Raw genomic sequence first — 26,250 nt, 5'->3', positions numbered from 1 at the left:
GACTAGGACCTTGGAGACTTGGTTTTCTCTTTTCTTAAATGAAGAGTTTGGGCCATCAGTGGTCCCTAGCTGGTCTGGGCTGGCTACATAAAAATCACTCAGGGAGCTTGTTAAAATAGAAGTTCTAATGTTCCAGCCCTAGGAGATTCTAATTAGAGAAGCCTGGGGTAGAATGTAAAAGTCTGTAATTTATAAAAATTCCCCAGATAATTCTCTTGTGAGCTATATTTGGGAACCACTGGGCTAGAAGTTCTAGAATAAATAGAATTGAGTTGAGAAGAAACTTGTGGTGTGTTTGAAGATTCAGGTAATACTTATGTGCCTGGAGCAGGTTCCCTATCGGCAAACTAATGCAGTTATGATGCAGAGGTAAATTGGAGCCAAATGATGGAAGATCTTTTTTAAAAAAATTTTTTTTCGTATTTCTTTATTTTATTTAATTACTTAATTTATTGATTTACTTTTGGCTGTGTTCGGTCTTTGTTGCTGCGCACGGGCTTTGTCTAGTTGCGGCGAGCGGGGGCTACTCTACGTTTTGGTGCGTGGGCTTCTCATTGCAGTGGCTTCTCTGTTGCGGGGCACGGGCTCTAGGCGTGTGGGCTTCCGTAGTTGTCACACGCGGGCTCAGTAGTTGTGGCTCACAGGCCCTAGGGTACAGGCTCAGTAGTTGCGGCGCACGGGCTTAGTTGCTGTGCGGCATGTGGGATCTTCCCGGACCAGGGCTTGAACCCATGTCCCCTGCATTGTCAGGTGGATTCTTAACCACTGCGCCACCAGGAAAGCCCAATGGAAGATCTTTAACTGGCAGAGGGATTGTGTTGTGTGCCACAGGCGTTAAGGACCCATCGAGGGGCCTTGAGAAAAAGTGTTCTGATGAGAAGGTGCTTTACAAGATGAGTTCCTCGGTGGCATGCAGGGTGGATTAGACCAGGGGAAAAACCGAAGGCTGGAGAAAGACCCGCTGAAGTTTGTGCAGTGGCCCAGGTTGGGGGAGTGGGTGTCATGAGCACCTGGGCTCAGATGGGAGCCGCGGGGCCTTCGTGAGCTCACCTGCCTGGGTGGAACTGGAACCTGAGACGTGTTGTTTTTAAGCTACTTCAGAAAAAAATCCATAACTTATCAGTGTTCTGTTCATGTGTTTTAACTACCATAAGGAATGATTTTTATTGTGTTTGTGTCCAGGAGGTTTTAGAGGAGTGCAGTAAATAAATTCTTGCAGAGAAGTAGTTGGCAGCAGCAGCAGCGAGAGCTGCTACTACAGGGAAGCGGAGAGGCCGGGAGGGAGCCCTTCTTGCCCAGCAACAACCGTCCTCAGCCTGCCTCTCACGCTTGGCCCAGGCTAGAGGCAGAGCGATGTGCGTTTGACTTGAATGGGGTTTTCCGTTCAAATCAAATGGAATGGTTTTCCTTTTTTCCTCTAGAACCCAGTCTGTAGCTCAGTGTTTCCCCAGTGTGTTCCACAGAACGTTAATTTTGCTGGATGGTCATGTGAATTACATGAGAATAAGGAGTCGAAGCCAGATACGTTTGTGAACTGCTGGGTTAAACAAAGGCAGTGGCTTCCTTTACCTCACAGGAGTTCAGGCTGTGTGGCGTGCTGTGTGCTCTCTGGATTTCTAAGAGGGAGAGACTCTGCAGTGTTTCCTAAGCTTATGTGTAGTATCTTCTCCCCTCCAGGTCAGGGCCTGGCAAACTATGACCCACACACCGAATCTATCCTGACACCTGTTTCTGTAAATAAAGTTTATTGGGATGTAGCCACGCCTGTTCCTTGTATTGTCTGCACCTGGTTTTGCACTCAGCAGCCGGAGTTGCAGGTTGGCAGCAGAGAGCTGGAGACCCAGCTCTCTGGGTCCCGGACAACTGAAAGCATTTACTATCTGGCTCTTTCCAGAAAAAGTTTGCCAGTCCTTCCTCTAAGAAATTCGTGGAACTGCTGTTCCCTTGGAACGCTTATTGGGCGGGTTGTTCTAGCACTGGTTTGTGACGAGTCTGCTTAATTTTATTCAGCTACTGTGCTGCCATGTTTCTTTGTTCTTGCTTTAAACTATTTCCTGTCTCATCCATTTGCCCATTGTCTAAGATGGAAGCCAGAACTCCGTGTATCACTGCCCTCCACCAATCTCCAAGGAGGTATCCAGTTTCCAGTCTAAATAGCTCTCAAATCTGCCTAACCTCACTCTCACCAGACTGCTTTGAATGACCATCGTCTCTTGTCTTGTTTCGTTTTGTTTTTTTTTTTTTTTTTTTGCGGTACGCGGGCCTCTCACTGTTGCGGCATCTCCCGTTGCAGAGCACAGGCTCCGGACGCGCAGGCTCAGCGGCCATGGCTCACGGGCCCAGCCGCTCCGCGGCATGTGGGATCCTCCCGGTCCGGGGCACGAACCCGCGTCCCCTGCATCGGCAGGCGGACTCTCAACCACTGTGCCACCAGGGAAGCCCATCTTGTCTTGTTTTATTCTTTAGCCTTCTAATTGAGTTCCCTTCCACCAGTATGGGTCCCTTCCAATTTGTTTTACTCACTGGGTCCAGAATGATCCTTCTAAAACACAAATCTAGTCAGCTCACTTCCCTACCTGAAATCCTTCCTTGGCCCCTGTGGCCCTCGGGATAAGCTCCAAATCCTCAGTATGGATGTACCAACCAAGGTGTAGTCAGGAAAACAGAAACTGCTCTAGGTGTTTCACACTGGAAGAGATTTCATTCACGGAATTAGGTGCTTACAGAAAGAATTAGATGTGCTGGAGAAGCAGAGGTGAGTGAAGGCTACCGCTGTCAGGTTTACCATAACTCACTGGAAGTGCAGATATTCCAAGAACTGAAGGAAACAGCTGGAGATGCTCAGGCTGCCTGCAGCATGGAAATCATGATTTGCAGGGAAATGCCCAAGGCCACACACAGTAAGATCTTCTGAGTGCTGAAGCCCATGCTTTTCTGCCCACTGCTGCCAGAGGAGCAGTAATATGGCTTGTTTTCTCTCACCTCCTTGGTTTCGTGTGAGTGACTCTCAGTGGCAGTAAGGAATTGTGTTGAAAGGAGATTCTATAAATGTAGTTCCCAGGTTCTGACCCACTGCAGTGTCGGGAAGAGCATAGATGTGGGGAATGGTACTGAGTGGCTGATAAATAGTCCAGGATGACAATCTGTAAGACCATGTGTGGTCCAATCCACTGCCCTTCTCCAACTTCAGCCCTCCCATTGTTCTCCACTGTTCACACTTATTCCACCCTACTAGACCTCCAGTTCCAGACTTACTAGAGTGTATTTTTTTAAGAGGCCTAAAACTATGAACATTTATTATCTCATAGTTTCTGTGACTTAGAGATTCAGGAGCAACTAATCTGGGTGGTTCTGGCTCAGGGTCTCTCATTAGGCCACAGTCAAGACATCAACTGGGACCGGTGTCATCTGAAGGCTGGATGGGGGCTGAAGGATCCACTTCTAAGATGGTGCATTCACGTGGCTGTCGGTAGGAGGCCTCAGTTCCTTCTTAAGTAGGCCTCTCCACAGGGCTGTCTGAGTGGCTTCAGGACATGGCAGCTGGCTTCCCCCAGAACAAGAGATTCAAGAGACAGCCCAAGGAGAAACATACTAGAGTACTTTAACCTCCCCTCTTCTGGGAGTACATTATCTGGTGTCTCGGGTCTGGTTGCCTAGAAGCCAAACCTGAGCTGAGGATTCTTGGAAAGTGACACATCAGATGTATAATATAATTATCTGTATAACTGAATAACTGAATGATCCCTTCTTCTGGTGGAGAATCCAAATGCTTCGCCTCCCTGGGCCTATGTCCCTTTCTGGGGAGCCAACTGAGCAGAGCCCATGTTGTCCCATCAAAACTCCACAGCAGGACTTCCCTGGTGGCGCAGTGGTTGAGAGTCCGCCTGCCGATGCAGGGGACACGGGTTTGTGCCCCGGTCCGGGAAGATCCCATATGCCGCGGAGCGGCTGGGCCGGTGAGCCTGCGCGTCTGGAGCCTGTGCTCCACAACGGGAGAGGCCACAACAGTGAGAGGCCCACGTACCACAAAAAAACAAAACAAAAAAACACTCCACAGCAGTTCTCAGCATCCTGAGTGGCAGCACCTTCCAAGTCCATGTGACCTGTCCAGGTTTTTCATTGCAAAATTAGAATGAAAATATATTTCTCATTTCTGGATAGGAGAGTATTAATATTAAAATGACAGTTATATTTTTAAAAGGGACCTTAGCTCAAGTTTCAATGAGCTCTTGGCTAAAAGTGCCTTTTCCTGGCTTGTCACGTCCCGGCTAGGTATGTGTTGTTACACATGGAGCCATGAGGGAAGGACTGATATTCTAGTATAATTGTAATCCACATATTTATTTCTTTCATAAAGTTCAGGCATTGGATTTCACTTCAGACAACCAGAACTTTTGGACAAGGACATATTGTCCATATTGATAGCAGAGTTGTTCCCCCATTTCTCTAATACAAAGAGAAGAAAGGGAGCCACTGGCGTCCCCCTGTTTTCATGGGTTTTCATTCTCCCAGAATTGTTAACTTAGAAAAGTCTGAAGAAATAGCAATGAAATCTCCCATTTTGTTCTGCTTGCCAGCTGCTAAGTCTTTTGTGAGCTTCATACTGTTTTCATGAAGGGAAGTGGAATAGTTTATTGGGAAGAGGGGCTTTTGCGTGTCTAAGTCTCATCTTTAGGTTTTTAAAATTTCTTTTTTGAGCACAAAGCTAGTTTTCTTTTTTCATCTCTTTTCCTGGGATAAGTTCTGACTGGGGTGAGGCTCTGCCTTTCCAGGTCCTTCCTGATTCTTGTGTTCTAGGCCCCTCCTGAGGTTTGCTCTTTTGAATGTTAATAGGTGGACCCATTTCGAATGGATCCTGGAGCAGTAGAAAGTGGTGGGGAGGTCTTGAGTTTCCTCCTAAGGAGACTGATGGTTAGATCAGCCTGACTTAACACTGCGGAGTTGTTTGTTATTAGTAATAGAGCTAGAAAACCCAGGCCCTTGAATACAATTTCAGGAAGATAAATTTTAAAATGGAAAACAGTTTTCAGGCCATACAACTGCTCCTCATCCTTCCCCAGCCCCACCCCATTGTTGTTGGTGATTTAGAGATGTTTACAAGAAAAGGAAGTCAGTGATAAAGACACGCTACTGCTTTTGCTGTCCTCAGAATCCTCATTTTTGTTGAAAAGAGGATGAAATGGATCATTTCCCTCAGTATTTCCACAAGAAGGAGACTTCACTCATCTCCCCAGGAAAGGGAGCGTTAGGACGGACACCTCTCTCTACCTGCCTGATGATACAGAGGGGAACTGACCAACTGAAAGGCGGAGTGACTGGTCCGTCACTTCTCTCCTCTCTGCCTGGCCGCTGGGCCACGTGGGCGCACACCTGTGATCCCTGTGGAGACCGGGCGGGCCGTAGCAGGGCAGGCAGTGGATTGGCAGTGGAAGGCGAGTGCGGGCCTCAGGTCCAGGTCCTGTTCTTTAGCACACGTCACGGGCAGCCCTGCACTAGGTGCTTGTCAGGTCCTTGCTCAGCCATTCAGAAAGCTGACATTGGACTCGCGCATCTTGGACTGTGATGCCATCTGTCCGAACGGGATTGGCCTCCGTGCTCTCGTGGTACCGCAGCCGGCCCTCCCGGGTGTCAGAACCTGGGAGGCCCCTTGATCCTCCTTTCTTGCCACCCCTGTGCAGGGCCCCTCTGCACCCAGCTCGCAGCCGGGATGTCACCTTTGCCTGAGTCTTGGTGACCTACAAGGCCGGCTGCTGTTGTAGCCCCCGCACGCCCTCGCCGTAGTCCTTATTCCCCTGAAGCCTGTTTGCCTGCACATTCTTTGCCTTTCCCACTAGACTGCAAGGTCCAGGGCTTGTTCATCCTTGAACACCGGTGCTACTACAGGGGCTGCCTGTCGTGGCTGTTGGATAGATATTTCTTGAGTGAATAACACTCAGGCCCAAGAGTGCTGGAGGCTGTCTAGCATAGTGGTCACAGCCCGGCTTCGGAACCTGAGGCCTGGGTTTGGACTCTGCTATTTGTGTGATCTTGGGTGAGTCCCTTACCTTCTGGGTCCTTAGTTTCTTCCCGACTTCCTAGGACTGTGATGATGAGATGCAGTAATCCATGCAAAACACCTAGAGCAACATGTGACACATAGCAAGTGTTCGGTGGTTCATAGTACACATCTATTAATAACAACAACAACAATAACAATACAGTTACCCTTAATGGAAAGGAGAAGGGTATAAGAAAAACTTGGAACTAGAAATCACGCATGTTGAGTGCCTGCAGCGTGGGTTTCAAAGAGGCTGGGAGTTGGTTGGGCACCAAGGATTCCAGCGCGGGCAGTGGAAGTATAGGAGCAGACGGGCTTACTGTGGGAGAGAGCCGACAGGGAGGGAAACGTGGAGCAGGAGAACTGAAAACGGAACCTTGAGAAACCCCACGCGTGAGGGATAAGAGGAACCAGAACAGGAAGAGAGAATGATTCCAAGTAGGAGACTGCGACTCGTCAGATGCCAGGGACAGGAGCTTTACAAACACAGCCGAGGGTGCCGAGCTGGGCTGCTGGTCTCTGAAGACTAGAGGCAGCTGGAATGTGCTGGGTGGGGCGGTGGGCGGGGAGGAGTAGGGTCAGAGTAAGGAAGAAGCCAGGCCCTGCAAGGGTTTGGAGAGGGCTGCTTAGCAACGAAGTAGGTGCCCTCAGGCCTGTAGGTTGTATGCCGCAATGTGTGTTTCTGTGATGCAGATTAGCTTGTGGGTCAATAGAGGACTGATAATGTGGAGGCCACGTTGGTTCACATGTTAACATCTTTCCTCACTGGCTACTAGTGGCTGAAAGCCAAGGACTGTAGCAGCGCTGAATGTAGCAAGCCCGGGAGATAGAGAGCTGAGCGGGACACCCGCGCTCCCTGGGCTCTGCGCCGGGCTGTGCGGCTCCGCTGTCTTGAAGGCCTTTGGGGCCATTCCTCGCCCGTCTTTGTGCTTTTATTCACAGACTCCGTACACTCAGCAGCCAGAATCCCTCTGTTTACCCCTCCATCATGCTTACCCCTCACCTTTTTTTAAGGTAGAGTCATATCTACTAGAGTGTTTATCAGAAATTTAATATTTAAAAAACTTTCAGTGCTTTTTATTATAATTATTGTTTTTGTTAGTGCTCGGGTTGAAATTTTAACTTCTTTCCCCACCCTATTTTTCTGATAAGCTTTGTTATTTTTAGTTTGTGCTTTCAAAGCATTAGTTTTTAGCAATACATACGTCCAATTATAGAAGACATTCCTCTTGAGAGGGAAGAGAGATGTGGGAACATATGTATATGTATAACTGATTCACTTTGTTGTAAAGGAGAAACTAACACACCATTGTAAAGCAATTATACTCCAATAAAGATGTTTAAAAAATAAATTAATAAATTAAAAAATTTTTTTAAAAAGGAAGACATTCCTGTGACTTCTTTTCCTAAGATTGAACAACGCTGGGAGGAGGGGTGGGAGGGAACAGCAGGGTCACGGAAGCTTTTCTCAAGGATCAGCAGTTTCCGGCCATCCTTGGCTCTTTCTCCTTAGTAACTCTTTTCTTAAGCTCTTTTCATTACATATTTAGGTGGTTATGTTTTTGCAGCTTTTTCCTTTCTGTGATCTTTTGCTACAGTCTGAACAAGCGTCTGAGGCCGAGTTACACCCCCAGCTGAACAGAGCCCCTTCCCAAGCTGCGGAAAGTAGTCCAACAAAGAAGGTAAGGCCAGCGTGAGGGTGTTACTGTGATGGCCTTGTGACGCCTCCCTCCCCTGGGCTGCTTGCCTCTGTGAGCAGACATACCGTTTTAAAGTTTTCATGCCCTGACATGAATGTTTATGATCCAGATTTCCTAGTATCTGGGTTCTTGGTGAAGATTAGGGTCCTGGTGATTCCTGGGCTCCACCTTGATGTTTCTGATAGTTGGTACTTCCCTCTTCAACCTCCCAGCTAAATATGGTGGCCTTGCTTTTGGCAAGACCAAGAGGTGCAGTGGGGAGCCCTGCTGAGCCTCAAGGGGTGCCCTGGGGGCTGGGGCGGTCCCCCCTTCCTAGTCTTTTTGCCACGGTCCCCCCTTGCCCTCCCACGTCACCAGGTCCTGGGCCATTTGCTCGCTCACTCACCGTGCTCTCCCATTCGTCTTCTCCCCTCCTTTCTCCTTCCCCATTTTCTCAGGCCCCCTCCCATCACAGAGCACAGGGGCCTGGGCTTGGGAGCACAGGTGAGGCAGGGCCTGCAAGGAAGCAGGCCAACTGTCTCCTTCCAGAAGACACAGTGGCTCGTCAGTTTGGCTTGATGTAGGAGCTTGGGGTAGGAGAAAGATGAGCATATGACGAAGACCTCTACAAACTTTAAAACTTAGAGCAGATTCAGAACGTATTCCCCAAGGCCCCAAAGTGAGGCAAGAGTGAATTTTGTCTTCAGTAAGGAAAGGCCCCGTGGTTTGAGATGCACACAGCATTTAAAAAAGAAAGGAGGGGAGGGAGAGAGGGCATCTGAGTGCTGTGTCCTTCCAGGTGACAAAAGAGGTAATAGGCTGCAAGCATGGAAAAAAAAGAAAAAGAAAGAAGGAAAGGCCCCTGGAATCTGATGCCTGGGTCTCTCCAGGTCTTGCCAAGCCACGAATCAGCCACTTGTCCTGAGGTGTCAAGTTTGAATAGAGCACATGACTGACCTTGGGGACAGGCCGAGAGGAACGTGGGGCATTGACATGATGGGTGGCATTTAATTGTTTAACTTTTGGTTTGCTTTTTTTTTTTAAATCCACAGGACATACCGTATTCTCAGCCCCCATCAAAGCCCATCCGTAGAAAATTCCGACCTGAAAATCAAGCTACAGAAAATCAAGAGCCTACTACTGCTGTAGGCGGGCCAGCTTCTGTAGCAACCGTGAAACCCCATCCAACAGTCCAAAAGTAAGTAGAACAGATAAATGAGCGAAAGGTCGGAAACTTCATTTTAAATCTGCCTATACATATGTAAATGTAAACTTACATTTACACTCCTCACCCTGGACAGGTGTGATTTTAATGGTTATAGTCTTACCTTACTCATTTCTGTGATGGGATTACAGTCTCCCGGTCACGTAGAAAGAGGCTTTCTAAGTGATAGGGCTTAACTTGACCCCAGGGACGAGCAAGTCCCAGGCTGGGGTGTGCTTTGGGTTGATTTGATTTCCTTCCCCTCCTCCCCTCCTCTTCCTTTTCTTCCTACCCCTCTTCTTTGTTCTGGCCTGTGTTTTCCTGGGAAGAAGACAGTAATATAAAAGGCAGTTTCCCTCTTTGCCTGTCTTATCTCATGTTCCCCGGTGCACGTGGCCAGCTTCAAGACCCTCAGACCTGACTTTGAGTAGATGTGGTGTGTGATTCCTTTTCATCCCCATGTAGAGGTTCTGTTGTTGAGCACCTCAGCACAGAACAGTCACATGCAGAGCTGCTAAGATATCTGTCTGTATGATCAGCTGGATGGAGGGTGGGGACACCTGTGGACATGGCCCGGGACCGAGAAGACCATCCTCCTCCAGGCTTTGGCTTTAAGAAGAGCCATCACTTGCCTCAGTGAAATTGAGCCAGGTGTCCAGGGCAGAAAGCTGCTGCTGCGTGTTACTTCAAGTGAGCCTGACTAGTCACTAACACAAATGCTCGGGATACGTCATGGCACCGCTCCAGGGGCCTTGTGGGTCTCAGGGGCTGCCTCGGAGTTACTCCTGCTTACAGTGTTATGGGAAGAAAAGCAACAGGTTCTGTGGGTGCAGCTTGCCTTTGAAGCCAGTCCCCATTCTCAGTCTGTGCAGCACTCTTTTTCAGGTAATGGCTTTTGTTTTTTCCAAATAGACAGTTTCCTGGTAGTATTAGTGCATAAAGGAAGTATATTTTGTCCTTAATCATCACTGAGAGCTTTGGCCATCTTCCAGCCACCTTCCAGCCTAGAGGATGGATCTCTATCAGGGACACAGACAGCTAAACTTGCTTCCATGTTCTCCCCAGCTTTCCACTGTAATCTGCACCTCACATCAATGCTAGTCACTCAGTGGTGGCTACGACATCCTCCAAAGTGCATGGCAGGGCCGCTGGTGGAGTTCACGCAGAGATCTTTTTTTTTCATCTTTTATTTTTAAATACATAAATTTATTTATTGAGTTTTGGCCGCGTTGGGTCTTCGTTGCTGTGCGCGGGCTTTCTCTAGTTGTGGCGAGCGGGGGCTACTCTTCGTTGCAGTGCACGGGCTTCTCATTACAGTGGCTTCTCTTGTTGCAGAGCACAGGCTCTAGGCGTGCGGGCTTCGGTAGTTGTGGCGCGCAGGCTCCATAATTGTGGCGCACGGGCTTAGTTGCTCCGCGGCATGTGGGATCTTCCCGGACCAGGGATCGAACGCGTGTCCCTTGCATTGGCAGGCAGATTCTTAACCACTGCACCACCAGGGAAGTCCTCTTCATCTTTTTTAAAAGACAACTTGATTTAGATACATTTCATATAGCATACAATTCACTCTTTTAAGTGTATACTTCAGTGGTTTTTAGCATATTTACGAAGTTGTGCAACCATCATAACAGTCTAATTTTAGAACATTTTCATCACCCCCAAAAGAGATTCAATGCCCATTAGCAGTCACTTTCCATTCTCCCCTCCCCCACGCCCCAGGCAACCACTGTCTACTTGCCATCTTCATAGATGTGCCTGCTCTGGCCATTTCATTTAAATGAAATCATACAACATGTGGTCTTCTGTGACTGGCTTCTTTCACTTAGCATCATGTTTTTAAGGTTCATCCATGGTGTATATAGTAAGTCAGAACTTAATTTTTTTTTAATTGCTGAATAATGTTCCATTATATGGATATACCACATTTTATTCATCCATTCATCAGTTGATGGACATTTGGGTTGTTTCCACTTTTCAGCTAATAAGAATAATGATGCTGAGAATATTTGTGTACAGATTTTTGTGTGGACTTGCCTTTCCATTTGTCTTGAGTATTTATACCTAGGAGTAGAATTGCTGCGTCATATGGTAACTATGTTTAACAGTTTGGGGACCTGCCAAACTGTTTTCCACAGTGGCTAAAGCATTTTACAATCCTGCCAGTACAGTATGAGGGTTCCAAATTTTCCTCCTCTTTACCAACACTTGTTATTTGATTTTTAGAGTTTTTATCATAGCCATCTTAGTGGGTGTGAAGTGGTATCTCATTGTGGTTTTGATTTTTATTTCCTTAATGAACAGTGACGTTGAGCATCTTTTCATGTGCTTATTGGCCATGTGTATAACTTCTTTGGAGAAATGTCTTCCCAGGTTTTTGCCCATTTTAAAATTGGATTATTTATCTTTTTATTTTTAAGTTATGAGTTCTTTATATACTCTGGATACAGGAACCTTGTCAGATGTATGATTTGCTAATATTTTCTCCCATCCATTCTGTGCATTGTCGTTTCACTTTCTTTCTTTCTTTTCTTTTTTTTTTTTTTTTTTTTTGCGGTACGCGGGCCTCTCACTGCTGTGGCCTCTCCCTCTGCAGAACACAGGCTCCGGACGCGCAGGCCCAGCGGCCATGGCTCACGGGCCCAGCCGCTCTGTGGCATGTGGGATCCGCCCGGACCAGGGCACGAACCCGTGTCCCCTGCATCGGCAGGCGGACTCTCAACCACTGCGCCACCAGGGAAGCCCCTCTTTTCACTTTCTTGATGGTGCTGTTTGCAGCACAATATTTTAAAGTTTGATCAAGTCCAATTCCTCTAATTTTTTTCTTTCGTCACTTGTGCTTTTGCTGTTGTACCTAAGAAACCATTGCCCAGTGGCATGGCGGGGGGGCTGGGAGGGAGACTCAAGAGGGAGGGGATATGGGGTTATATGTATACATATAGCTGATTCACTTTGTCATGCAGCAGAAACTAACACAACATTGTAAAGCAATTATACTCCAATAAAGATATGAAAAAAAAATTTATCGTAGAAACCACTGCCCAAATCAAATTCATGACGTTTTGTTCCTGTGTTCACATCTAAAAGCTTTATAGTTTTAGCTCTTACGTTGAGCCCTGTGGTCTATTTTAAATTCATTTTTGTGTATGATGAAGGGGTCCAGCTTCATTCTTTTGCATATGGATTTCCAGTTGTCCCAGCAGCATTTGTTGAAAGGAGATATTTTCTTTTATCTGCCTGTTCAGTCACTGCCCCTCACCATGATACCCTTTCACTAGTTAGGTGCCCACATGGGGTCAGGCTGAAAGAGGCTAGCACCCACGAGCCACGCAAATAGTGCTGTAAATGGCAGGGAACTTTATAAGACTTACTCCAGGTCCCAGACCAGTTTATTTTGGAGTGATAAGGAGCAAGTTAGCATTCATAATTTTTTAAAACCTGGGGAGAGGACAGCCAGACACATGCTGGTTAGTCTGTATGGCCCTTTCTCAACTAGGGTCCTGGGAGAGAATTAAGCTCTGACGCCCTTAGACATCCATTGTATGTAGTAAGTTAATCTCTCTCCAGTGCATTTAGAGTGGTCGTTACTATATACCATCTTTGGGAAAACTGAGAAAAGAGTCACAAATCAAGTTGCAAAATGGTCTTCAGCCTTTGGGGAAATTAACGTTAGATCTGACCTATTAATAAGAAACAAATTCTGCTTCAGATATCATCATTGTCTGTTCCATTTAAGGGAGAGGACCTAATAAAATATTCTCTCCAAGTGACCTCCTGAGTCCAGATTACAAGTAATAAACAGCTCTCCGATTGTGTCATCATTAATGAGGTACCCATAAGGACAGAAGTGGGTTTTTCTTAGAAATAATTTAGCTTGATTTTTTTCCCCCATATCTAATGTATCTGCTAAGGATGGATTTTGGGAAAATAGAATTGTTTGAACAGTTTAGAACTAGAGGATGTTGTGTGGCAGTACTGTGACTGAACCTGTGCCAGCCTCTGTGGCCTTTGCTCTTCTCTGGAACCCCAGGAATTGTCCTTGGCCGCCCCAGGGCATTCCAAGGAGCTTGCGTGGCAGTGTCTGCTTGTCTGTATGACGTTCTCATTGTGGCTGGGATTCTGTTTCCCTTCCCTCCTCATGTTTGGCAACACTGGAATATCTGTGGGGTTGATGATTGGCATCTCTAATGAAAACCTACCATTTCCAAGAAGAGAAAAGGCAGTATAAACTCACTTCTTAAAAGCTGTACTGAGAATTCCGTGGGGGAAATCAGGGCCCAGGGTGAAGGCTAAGAAGATTTTTCTCATCTAGAGACCCCAGTTTATATTCCTTCAAACATTGGTTCAGCTGCTTGAACATAAACCAGGTAACAGTCACTCACATAACATAGAAATGAACTACTTTCTTATGTAAAAGTCTGAGTTGGTGAGTGGTCCAGAAGAGTACCTGCCCAGGACCCAGGTACCTTCTGTCGTCTTGTGTTTAGATCCCTGTGAGGGTTGCCTTTATCCATAGGGTCGGAGGTGGCTCACCTCTAACGTGTTCGTGTTCCAGGTCCCAGGAAGGGGGAAGGAACAAATGGAGAGAAAACAGATTACTTTTAAGGGCATGACTCAGAAGTGGCATACGTCACTTCTCTCGGATCCCTTTCACCCAGACTTAGTCATGTGGCCTCATCTACTTGCAAGGGAGACATGGAAATGCAACTAGTTTCTAGTTGCATGACCATGTGCCTAGCTCAACCTGAGGAGATGCTACTGGAAACAGGAAGGCATGAGAATAGGATTGCAGGACAGTCTGCCACAGAACCTTCAGTGGATGAGCCTCACAGTACGCAGTTCTAAACTGAGAGATCGCCTGACGTACAACAGCAGCAGGCAAAATAAACGCCTTGCTGTTACTCCCTTATCTTCCTCCTTGGAAACGAGGCCACTTAGAGCCCACCTTGGAACAGTGAGTAACAAAGTTAGGAGAACCTAGAGAGACAAACTGTAGAAGCAAGTCTTAAGAGGTGAGGCAAGTTAGACACCTTTACTGAACCCTTGAGAGGTTTTGGGGGCCGGATCCTGTCTTTGCGTTACTTAGGGCTCATTTGGTTGTAAAACATAAAGAGCAACTTGAGCTAGCAAAACCCTGCTCATTATTATAAGAATACAGGGGTGACTCATGGAAACCAGGGGCAGGGATGGATTGGGAGAGAGGACTGTATACCTGTTGGCTCTCCTCCTGATTCTTCTCTATTTTCTGTCATTTTTATCTGTGAAGACTTCTCAACCACCTTCAGCTCCAGATGTTACATTCTCAATGTGCAGGGCCCAGGCTAAACCAAACTCTTAAGCACGACCCATACATCCCTGGGAGAGAGAATCTGGTCAGCTTAGCACAGGCTAGCATCCGTTCAAGTATGAAAACAGAGCTGAGCGTTTCTTAAGACAAATAGGACTGTCTGCCTTGGGGCCCATCCCTGTGGAGGGAGGGGGAAGGGGATGGAGACAGTTCCCAGAGGAGGGGAAACTGTTATAAGCTGGCACACTTAGCGTGGTATTTGTTTAAGTAGGGGCATCCAGTTCTGATCAACATGTATTTTCATAAAACTTTTGGACTTCCCTGGTGGTACAGTGGTTAAGAATCTGCCTGCCAATGCAGGGGATACAGGTTCGAGACCTGGTCCGGGAAGATCCCACATGCCGCGGAGCAAGTAAGCCTGTGTGCCGCAACTACTGAGCCTGTCCTCTAGAGCCCGCGAGCCACAACTACTGAGCCCATGTGCCCCAACTACTGAAGCCTGCGCTCCTAGAGCCCGTGCTCTGCAACAAGAGAAGCCACCACACTGAGAAGCCCACACGCCACAACGAAGAGTAGCCCCCACTCGCCGCAACTAGAGACAGCCCGCGTGCAGCGATGAAGACCCAACGCAGCCAAAAATAAAATAAATAAATTTATAAAAAAACAAAGCTTTTTGTTTTGTAATAATTATAGATTCATAGGAAATTCAAAAATAGTACAAAGAAGTCCTGTGTATCTTTCACCTAGTTTCTCTCAATGATTGCATTTTACCTAACTATAGTATAATATCAAAACCAGGAAATTGATGTTGGGGCAGTGTATATGTATAGTTCTTTGCCATTTTATCACATGTGTGTGTCTTGTAACCACCACTGTAATCAAGGTACAGGAGTCACCCTTACCCCATCTTCTTCTTTACTCCTTACCCGTGGTAACCATCGATCAGTTTCCCATCTCTATAACTTTGTCATTTTCTGAATGTTATATACATAGAAGCACACAGCATGTGACCTTCTGAGTTTGGCTTGTTTTCACTCAGCATAATGCCCTTGACATCTGTCGAAGTTGTTGTATAAATCAATACTGCTAAGCAGTATTCTATGCTCTGGGTGTACCACAGTTTGTTTAGCCATTCACCTATTGAGAGACTTTTTGTTTGTGTCTAGTTGTCGAGTATTACAGATAAAGCTGCTGTGAGCATCTGTGTACGGGTTCTTGTGTATACATAAGTTTTCATTTCTCTGGGCTAAATGTCCAAGAGTGTGATTATTGGGTTGTGTGCTAAGTGTATATTTAGTTTTTAAAGAAACTGCCAAGTTGTTTTCCAAAATGGCTGTACCATTTTATCTTCCCACCAGCAGTGTATGAGCTTCAGTGTCTCCACATCCTCACCAGCATTTGGTATTGTCACTGTCGTTTAAATTTAGCTGTTCTAATACATGTGTAGTGGTATCCCCCTGTGGTATTAATTTGCATTTCCCTAATGGCTAGAACATCTTCTCATGTGTGTATTTGCCATCATGTGTCCTCTTTGGTGACATGTCTCTTCACATCTCCTTTGCCCATTTTCTAATTGAATTGTTTTTTAATGTTGAGTTTTGAGAGTTCTTTATATATTCTAAATACAAATCAATGTGGTTTGCAATGTTTTCTCTCAGTCTGTGGCTTGTTTTTTCCATCCTCTTAAAAGAGTCTTTTGCAGAGCAAAAGTTTAAAAATTTTAAGGAAGTCCAACTTACTTATTTCTGTTCCTTTTATGGATTGTGCTTTTCTTATCAACTCTAAAATCTCTTCACTAAGCTCTAGATCCTGAAGATTTTTTCTCTTACGTTTTCTTCTAAAAGTTTTATGATTTTACACTTTATATTTAAGATGGTGATCCATTTTGTGTTAATTTTTATGTAAGGTGTGAGATTTGGGTCAAGGTTCATTTTTTGGCCTATGGATATTGAATTGCTTCAGCACCTTCGTTGAAAAAGCTGTTCTTTCTCCATTGACTTGCTTTTGCACGTCTGTCAAAAATAAGTTGGTTGTACAAGTGTGAGTATTTCTGGGCTCTTTATTCTGTTCCATTGATCTATGTGTCTTTCCCTCTGCCAATACCACACAATATAGTAACGAAGATTAGTATCTTCATTACTTCACCACTTGATACTGTAGCTATATGTCTTCAGTTTTTTCCACTTATAATTATTTTTCAAAGTTGTTTAGCTATTCTGATTCCTTTGACTTTCCATTTGATTTTAGAATAATTTTGTCTTGAGCTACAAAAATCCTACTGAGATTTCTATAGGAATTATGTTAAACCTTTATGTCAATCTGGGGAGAGTTGACATCTTTTACTATGTTGAGCTTTCCAATCCATGAACATTTATTTCTCTGTTTATTTAGATCCTATTTTGTTTTTTTCATCAGTGTTGTATAGTTCTCAGCATGTAAATTATGTATATGTTGTGATATGTCTAAGAATTTCAACTTGAGTCCTTATAAATGAAGTTGTATTTTTTATTTTGATTTTCAGGTGTTCATTGTTAGTATATCAAAATACTATTGATTTTTGTAGATTAATCTATCTTGCAAATTCACTTCTGTCCTTACTGAAATCACTTGTTAGTTCTAGGAGTTTTTTATAGATTCCTTGGAATTTTCTACATGGACCGTCGTGTCATCCGCAAATAGGGACAGTTTTCGTTTCTTTCTTTTCAATATGTGTACCTTTTGTTTCCTTTTCTTGTATAATTGGGCTGGCTAGGACTTCCAGCACCATGTTGAAAATAGTGATGAGAGTAGAAATTTTTGCCTTGTTCCTAAGCTTAGGGGGAACCGTTCAGTTTTTCATTAAGTATGATGTTAGCTATAGTTTTTTTTGGTAGAGGTTCTTTATCAAGTTGAGGAAGTTCACCTCTATTAATAGCTTTCTGAGAGTTTTTATTATAAATTGGTGTTGTGTTTTATCAGGTACTTTTTCTACATTAGTTGATATGATCATGTGATATTTTTCTTTCACCTGATAAGATGGTGAATTATATTGATTGGTTTTTTGAATATTGAATCAGTCTTTTATCCCTGTAATAAACCCCTCTTGGTCATGATATATAATTCTTTTTTATATTGCTGAATTCTACTTGCTAATATTTTATTAAAGATTTTACATCTATATTCAGGAGGGATATTGTATCTAATTTTCTGTCTTGTTAGGCTGCCCCTTTCCAAGGCCTTTGGCTAGAGAAGGCAGAATTTGGGGGAGGCTTTATATTGTCTGCTCTCATTGGCATTGATGGGATGCATGAAGTGAAAAAGAAAACCCAGGGAATTCATGGCTATTCTTTCCCTGGGTACTGAGTTCCCTAGCTGGTTTGCCTTCTTCACTCCACTTTGCAGAGTCATCTTATATTCTTCTGTATATTATGTCCAGGGTTTTAACTGTATTTAGTGGAAGGAATAGAGAGAAGTGTGCCTACTCCGTCTCATCCTGAGACCAGAAATCCAATCTATATCTTGTAAAAAATAGATTTTGAAGCCTCTTCCCTGCCTATTTATGGGTAAAAAAAAATTAATCTTTCAACTTGTTGGGGAGGGAGCATGCCTTCTACAGGTGAGCAGAGTGGCTAGCATAGTGTATATTCGTAATGAATAGTCGCCAGATCTCTCTAGTGGTCACAATGCGTTCTAGTTCAGTCGCTCAGGCCTAGAACCCTTCTCCCAGTGATTACAAATACGTTTGTTTTTCTAGGGGAACTTAGATTGCCCTTTTGCTCTGAGGATTCAGTATTTCTTGCTGTGGGATATAAGGGTGTAAGTTCTACAATCACATTGACAGTTTTGAGGGGGAAAGAGGGTGCTAAGAAACATTAGGGCCAGACAGGCGGTGTAAGCAGAGATGGTAATGAGCCAGGTGGGATGTATGGTCCCCTTAGGTATACCTGTTCTGTGAATTTACTCTTGACTTAATTTAGGAAGGCTGGTATTAAAACATTTTTGTGTTTTTCTCAAGTGCCACGGAATGTATGTTGGTGTATGCACATGCACACATGCACTCACACACATACACACTCAGGCATTCGTGCCAAATAATAAAGAAATAAAAGAGAGGTATGTAGGCTGGCTAAGTTAATGTAGGATTTTTTTGCTAAAGGGAATATTCTTCTATTCTTTTCCTTCACACTTGTCCATGGGACCACTTGCAGTTCTTTTAAATACCATTAATGATTGCACAAAAAGGGCATTTCAGTTAATATCATTTGTCAGGAAGAAATAGTTATTAAAATGTCTTTGGATAAATGGAACGAAGAGTGTTTGAAAAGGCCCAATTCACAGCTTTTCTTCAAGTCATAAAATGGAAATTACTTCAGGTGTAAATAATTCATCCCAACAAATTTGTTTCCTTTGGCGTGTGCCTGCCTGCCTGCCTGTGTGAATATCTGATTTTATTTTTGGAGCCCTGTGACATGAGCCCCTTGTTAGTTTAGCACTTACTGTGAATCGGAGAGTTCTGACCCACAAGGATCCAGACCTCTAAGTTCTATTTCAGTGAACTGTTTGTACTTTTTTGTAGACAGTCTTCCAAACAGAAGAAGGCTATTCAAACTGCTATCCGCAAAAATAAAGAGGCAAATGCAGTGCTGGCCCGGTTGAACAGTGAACTCCAGCAGCAGCTCAAGGTAAGGAGCTTCCTGAATTTGGATTACCAGGCTTTGTGTCTGTCTGTTGTGTTTTGTTTTGATAAACATTGGCTGAGCATCTGGTTCCATTCCTGTTGGTAAGACTTGCTCTTTGTTCTCGAACTCCTTTTGGAAGGCAGAGTTGCTGTATTTAAGTTTCATGGGTTGGTTCTCCTATGCTTAGAGGAAGACTCGTAGCTTTAATATGCAAGCTGCATATTGTGTGCTAGTTAAAAGACAGAGAAGCTATTACAAAGGCTCTTTGAAGCATTCTTTATTGTCCAAGCCTTCTGGATAAACCCCTCATTTGTTTAGATCCTCCATGAATGATGCTATACTTATTGGAAGAGGGTGGCCCTGATCCTCTCCAAGGCTAACTCCTGCCCTGGTATCTTGGAAATGGTTCCATATCAGCTTCTCAAGGACATTACCCCATCCTCATCGCCTGTTTGTCTTCACCATTAGTCTCCCCTGTATTAGTTTCCCAGGGCTGTCCTAACAAAGTGCTACGAACTTGGTGACTTAAAATAGTAGCAACTTATTCTCTCCCAGCTCTGGAGGATAGAAGTCTGAATGACAGTGTCAGCAGAGCTATGCTATCTCTGAAGGCTCTAGGGAGGAATTCTTCCTTTCTTCTTCCAGTTTCTGGTGGTGGCTGGCAGTCCTTGGCTGGTAGATGCATCACTCCAGTTTCTGCCTGTGCTGTCGCATGGCATTTTCTCTGTGTCTCTCTGTGTCTGTGTCCAAATTTCTCTTTTTATCATGCCCTCTTTTTATAAGGATACCAGTCATTGGGTTAGGGCTCAACCTAATCTAGCACAGTCTCATTTCTAACTAGGTTATATCCACAAAGACCCTATTTCCATAGAAGGTCACATTTACAGGTACGTGGGGTTGGGAATTAAACATATATTTTCGGGGCACCCACGGCCCCCCCTGATTCTCTGCTGGGTCATTGCCCCCCACATAGAAACATGCTCTGGTGTTGTCCAGCGTATTGCATCCTCCTTCAGCTGCTGTCCCATCTCTCTGGTCTCCTTTTCACAGCCAAGTTTCTTAAGTGTTGTTTTCATTTACTGTTTCTCATTCCTCACCAACAGTTTTCTCTCCCTCCACTTCGTTGTGGCTTTCATTCTCCTCCACTTACACCCCTCTTACAGTCAAATTCAGTGGGCCTGTTTTAACATTGTTTGGGTTTTCAGAAAAATCTGTGCCATTGACCGTTGACCATTCCTTTGTCTGAAGTGTCTTTTCTAACTGGTTTTTGGGATATCATACTTTCCTTGTTGTCCTTCTACTTCACTGGTGATTCCTCTTTAGAAGTCTCTGCTGTCCCTTCCTTTTTCTCTTTCGTTACTACCCCACTTTGCCCTAATTTTTTTTTTTTTGGCTGCGCCATGTGGCTTGTGGGATCTCAGTTCCCAGATCAGGGATTGAACCCAGGCCATGACAGTCAAAACCCGGAATCCTAACCACTAGGCCACCAGGGAGCTCCCCCTAATATTTTATTATGAACATTTTCAAGCATACAAGAAAGTTGAAAGAATCATACAGTGAATATTTTCAGAGCCACCACTTCGGTTCTACCATTCACATCTCGTTATACTTGTTTTATCACGTTTTTCTATCCCTCTTATCTATCCTTCAGTCCATCTTATTTTTAACATGTTTTCAAGTAAATTGCAGACATCTGTATGCGTCCCCTAAATATTTTTTTTTTTTTTTTTTGTGGCGGTACATGGGCCTCTCACTGCTGTGGCCTCTCCCTTTGCGGAGCACAGGCTCCAGACACACAGGCTCAGCGGCCATGGCTCACGGGCACAGCCACTCCACGGCATGTGGGATCTTCCCGGACCAGGGCACGAACCCGCGTCCCCTGCATCGGCAGGCGGACTCCCAACCACTGCGCCACCAGGGAATCCCCTAGAGTTCAATAGTTTTACAAGTTTTTCTCATGTTGTAAATTTTACATACAATGAGTGTACAAATCTTAAGTGTACACTTGCTGACTTTTTAACAAATGCACCTCCTTATGGATCTCAATCCCCTATCAAGATATAGCATATTACCATCTCCCCGGAAGGCTCCCTCATGCTCCTTCCCAGTTAAATTCTGCCCCACTCACATAGAGGTAACCACTATTCTAAACTTCTTAGGCCATACTGTTGCCTATTCTGTAACTTTATGTAAATGGTGTCCTCTGACATGCACTTTTATGGAAAGCTTCTTTCACTTAGTATTATGTTTTTGAGATTCATTTTCATTGTTGTATGTCTCAGTAATCTGTTCCTTTATATTGCTGAGTGGTATTCTGTTGAGTGAATATGCTGCAATTTGGTTATCAATTTTCCTATTAGTGGACACCTGAGATGGTTCTAGTTTTTGCTATTTTGAATAAAACTACATTCTTGGATAAGTCTTTGTGTGGGAATATGTTCTCATTTCTCTTGGGTAAATTTCTAGGATTAGGATTAGTAGGTAATATGGTGATTGTGTGTGATTAGTTTTAATAGAAACTGCTAGAGCTTTCCCCAAAGTGGTTGTAGCGTTTAGTACTCCCACCACTACTGTGTGAGAGTTCTGGTTGTTCCTCATCCTCGCCAACACTTGGTGTTACTGTTTTAATTTTTAGCTAGTCCTGTGGTGAGATAGTTTTTATTTTACATCTTCTTAGCACTTTTCTATGTGATTATTTAGTTTTCATATATTTTACTTTATGAAGTGTCTTTTCCAAATATTTGGCCATTTAAAAATCATTTTCAGCCTTTTTTGTGGAGTTGTAGGTAGATGCGTTTTATATATCTTGGTTACGAGTCCTTTGTCAAGGTATATATTTTATGAATGTTTTCTTCTAGTCTTTGTTTTGCCTATTAATTTTTTTAGCTGAATCTTTTCATGAGCAGAACTTTTAAATTTTGATAAAGTCTGATTTATCATTTTTTCCTCTTACGGTTTATTAACTTTCTTCCTATATAGGGAAACTTTGCCTACATCTGAATTATGAAGATATTCTCCTATGTTTTCTTCTAAAGCCTTTATTGTTTTAACTTTTCCATTTAGACTTATGATAACATTTGGTTTTTTTTTAAACTACTTTATTGAGATACGATTGTACATACCTCAGTAAAGCTGTACATATTTAATGTATGCAACATGATGAGTTTGGAGATAATTACACATCCATGAGTCTGTCACAGTTTATGCCATAAAACTGCCCATCACCTCTAAAAATTCCCTCTCACCCTCATTATTATTATTTATTTTTATTGAAGTATTGTTGCTATAGTTGCTGTACAATGTTATGTAAGTTATAGGTGTACAATATAGTGATTCATGATTTTGAAAGGTTATACTCCATTTATAGTCATTATAAAATATTGGCTATATTCCCTGTGTTGTACAATATATCCTTGTAGCTTATTTTATACCTATTAATTTGTACCTCTTAATCTCCTACCCCTATAATGCCCCTTTCCCCTTTTCTCTCCCCACTGGTAACCATTAGTTTGTTCTTTATATCTCTGAGTCTGCTTCCTTTTTGTTATATTCACAAGTTTGTTGACTTCTTTTTAGATTCCACATATAAGTGAGATCATACAGTATTTGTCTTTCTCTGTCTGACTTATTTCACTTAGCATAATGCCCCAAGTCCATCCATGTTGCTGCAAATGGCAAAATTTCATTCTGTTTTATCACTCACATAATTATCATTTCTTTTATGTGGTGAGAACATTTAAGATTTACTTTCTTAGCAATTTTTAAGTATGTAATACAGTATTGTTAGCTATAGTCACCATGCTATACATTAGATCCCCAGAACTTATTCATTTATGATTGGAAGTATGTACCCTTGCGCGACATCTCCCCATTTCCTGCACCCCCTCCCCCCAGCCTCTGGCAACCACCATTCTACTCTGTTTCTATGAATTTGGCCTTTTTCAGATTGCACATATAAGTGATATCATATGGTATTTGCCTTTCTCTGTGTGACTTATTTCACTTAGCATAGTGCCCACAAGGTCCATCCATGTCACAAATGACAGAATTTCCTTCTTTCTTACAGCTGAATAATACCCTATTGTATGTATGTACTGCATCTTCTTTATCCATTCGTCTGTAGATGGAAACTTAAGTTGTTTCTGTATCTTAGCTATTGTATCAATGCATAATGCTGCAGTGAACATGGGAGTGCACATATCCCTTTGAGGTCCTGATTTCATTTCCTTTGGATACCCAGAAGTGGGATTGCTAGATCATATGATGGTTCTTTTTTTTTTTTTAATTTTGAGAAACGTCCATACTATTTTCTGTAGTTGCTGGATCAATGTACATTCCGACCAACATTGCACAAGCATTCCCTTTTCTCCACATCCTTGCCAACACTTATCTCTTATCTTTTTGATGATAGCCATTCTAACAGGTGTGAGGAGATATCTCATTGTGGTTTTGACTTGCATTTCCCTGATGATTAGTGGTGTTGAGCACATTTTCATGTAGCTGTTGGCCATTTGTGTTAGAATGTTGTGTTTCCATTTTTATTTGTTTCAAGATATTTCTTTGATTCCCCTTTTGACTTGTTCTTTGACTCATTGGTTGTTCAGGAGTGTTTTGTTTAACTTCCACATATTTCTGAATTTTCTAGTTTTCTTCCTGTTACTGATTTCTAGTTTAATAACTTTGCAGTTACAAAAGGTACCTGGTATGATTTTGATATTCTTAAGTCTGCTAAGACTTATCTTGTAACCTATCATATGATATATCCTCGAGAGTATTTTATGTGTGCTTGAGAAGAATATATATTCTGCTTCTGTTGGCTGGAATGTTCTGTATATGTCTGTTAGGTCCATTTGATATGAAGTATAGTTCAAGTCCAACATTTCCCTGTTGATTTTCTGTCTGGATGATATACCCACTGTTGAAAGCAAGGTATTGAAGTCCCCTACTATTATTGTATTGTTGTCTATTTCTTCCTTCAGATCTTTTAGTATTTGCTTAATATATTTAGGTGCTCCGATGTTGCCTGCATGTATATTTACGATTGTTATATTTTCTTTATGAATTAATCCCTTTAACATTATATAATGACATTCTTTGTCTCTTGTTATAGTTTTTGGCCTAAAGTCTATTTTGTCTGGTAAAAGAGTAGCTACCCTGTTCTCTTTTGGTATCTACTTGCTTGGAATATCTTTTTCATCCCTTCATTCTTTCTTATGTGTGACTGTAAAACTGAAGTGAGTCTCCTGTAGGCAGCATATAGTTCAGTCTTGTTTTTTAAATCCATCCAGCTGCTCTATGCCTTTGGATTGGAGGATTTAATTCATTTACATTTAAAGTGAATGTTGATAGGTAAGGATTTACAAATACCATGCTACTATTTTCTGGCTATTTTGTAGTTATCTTGTTCTTTTCTTCCTCTCTTGCTGCCTGACTTTGTGAATTGATGATTTTCCATAATGCTATGCTTTGATTGTCTTCTCTTTATCTTTTGTGAATCTACTCTAGGTTTTTGTATTTGCTTTGTTGTTATCATGAGGCTTACATAAAATATCTTGTAGATATAACAGTCTATTATATGCTGATAACAACTTAACTTGGACTGTATAAAAACTCTACCCTTTTACTTTGCCCTTTTTGTTTTTGATGTCATCGTTTACTTCTTTTCATATTTTGTATTCATAACAAGTTATTGTAGCTATAGTTATTTAAAAAAATTTTTTTTGGCGATACGTGGGCTCCTCACTGCCGTCGCCTCTCCTGCCTTGGAGCACAGACTCTGGACGCGCAGGCTCAGCAGCCATGGCTCACAGGCCCAGCTGCCCCACGGCACGCGGGATCCTTCTGGACTGGGGCATGAACCTGCGCCCCCCGCATCGGCAGGCGGACCCCCAACCACTGTGCCACCGGGGAAGCCCTATAGTTATTTTTAATATTCTTTTCCTTTAACCTTTATACTAGATTTAAGTGGTTAACACACTACCATATTACAGTATTAGAGTATTCTGAATTTGACTATATACTTCACTTTACCCCAGTATATTGTATGTTTTCATGTTACTAATTAGTGTCCTTTCATTTAGCTTGAAGAACTCCTTTCTACGTTTCTTGTAAGGCAGGTCTAGTGGTGATGAACTCCCTCAGCTTCTGTTTGCCTGGGAAAGTCTTTATCTCTCCTTCATTTCTGAAGGATAACTTGGCTGAATAGCATATTCTTGGTTGGCAGTTTTTTTCTTTTTCTTTTAGCACTTCGGATTATCATCCCACTCTCTCAAAAGATGCCTGCTGAGAAATCCACTGATAGCCTTATGAGAGGTCCCTTTTAAGTTACAAGCGTCTTTTCTCTTGCTGCTTTTAAGATTTTTCTCTTTGTCTTTGATTTTTGACAAATTTATTATAATGAGTCTTAAAGAGGAACTCTTTTTTAAAAAATAAATTCATTATTTTATTTATTTATTTTTGGCTGCATTGGGTCTTTGTTGCTGCACGCGGGCTTTCTCTAGTTTCGGTGAGCAGAGGCTACTCTTTGTTGCAGTGCCCACGGGCTTCTCACTGCGGTGGCTTCTGTTGTTGTGGGGCACGGGCTCTAGAGCACAGGCTCAGTAGTTGTGGCGCATGGGCTTAGCTGCTCCGCGGCATGTGGGATCTTCCCGGACCAGGGCTCGAACCTGTGTCCCCTGCATTGGCATGTGGATTCTAAGCCACTGCGCCACCATGGAAGCCCAAGAGGAACTCTTAAGTTGAGTTTGTTTAATGACCTGTGAGCTTCATGACCTTGGATATCCATATGTCTCCAGAGATTTAGGAAGCTCTCAGCCATTATTTCTTCAAATAAACTTCCTGCCCTCTTCTCTCTCTCTTCAACTTCAGGAACTCTCATAATTCACAGACTGTTTCTTTTGATGACATCTCATAGATCATGTACCTTTCTTCATTCTTTTAAATTCTCTTTTCTTTGTTCTTCTCTGACTGGGAAGTTTCAAAATCCCTGTCTTCTATCTCAGATTCTTTCTTCTGCTTGATCCATTCGGATGTCGATGTTCTGTATTATATATATATATATATATATTTGTGTGTGTGATATGCGGGCCTCTCACTGTTGTGGCCTCTCCCGTTGCGAAGCACAGGCTCCGGACGCGCAGGCCCAGTGGCCATGGCTCACGGGCCCACCCGCTCCGCGGCACGTGGGATCTTCCCAGACCGGGGCATGAACCTGTGTCCCCTGCATCGGCAGGCGGACTCCCAACCACTGCGCCACCAGGGAAGCCCTGTATTATATATATATATATATTTGTGTGTGTGTGTGTGTGTGTGTGTGTGTGTGGTATGCGGGCCTCTCACTGTTGTGGCCTTTCCCGTTGCGGAGCACAGGCTCCGGACGTGCAGGCTCA

At 43.4% G+C, this 26,250-nt stretch overlaps 1 protein-coding gene across 9 annotated transcripts in view; it reads left to right on the top strand.

Moving 5' to 3' along the window:
* The window catches only part of REPS2 (RALBP1 associated Eps domain containing 2), a 237,995-nt gene that overhangs the window by 191,893 nt on the left and 19,852 nt on the right, over positions 1-26,250 (top strand). For 8 of the 9 annotated variants that reach the window (XM_067023194.1, XM_067023190.1, XM_067023191.1 and 5 more), the window contains 3 exons: positions 7,636-7,719; positions 8,769-8,914; positions 18,760-18,865. In XM_067023194.1, the coding sequence (XP_066879295.1) occupies positions 7,636-7,719; positions 8,769-8,914; positions 18,760-18,865 (336 nt within the window). The remainder of the gene's footprint in view (positions 1-7,635; positions 7,720-8,768; positions 8,915-18,759; positions 18,866-26,250) is intronic. The other variant, XM_067023192.1, reaches the window with a different exon arrangement.

Source organism: Kogia breviceps, chromosome X, assembly GCF_026419965.1.
Source record: "Kogia breviceps isolate mKogBre1 chromosome X, mKogBre1 haplotype 1, whole genome shotgun sequence".
NCBI classification, from domain to species: Eukaryota; Metazoa; Chordata; class Mammalia; order Artiodactyla; family Physeteridae; genus Kogia; species Kogia breviceps.
This window is presented reverse-complemented; position numbering and strand designations above follow the sequence as displayed.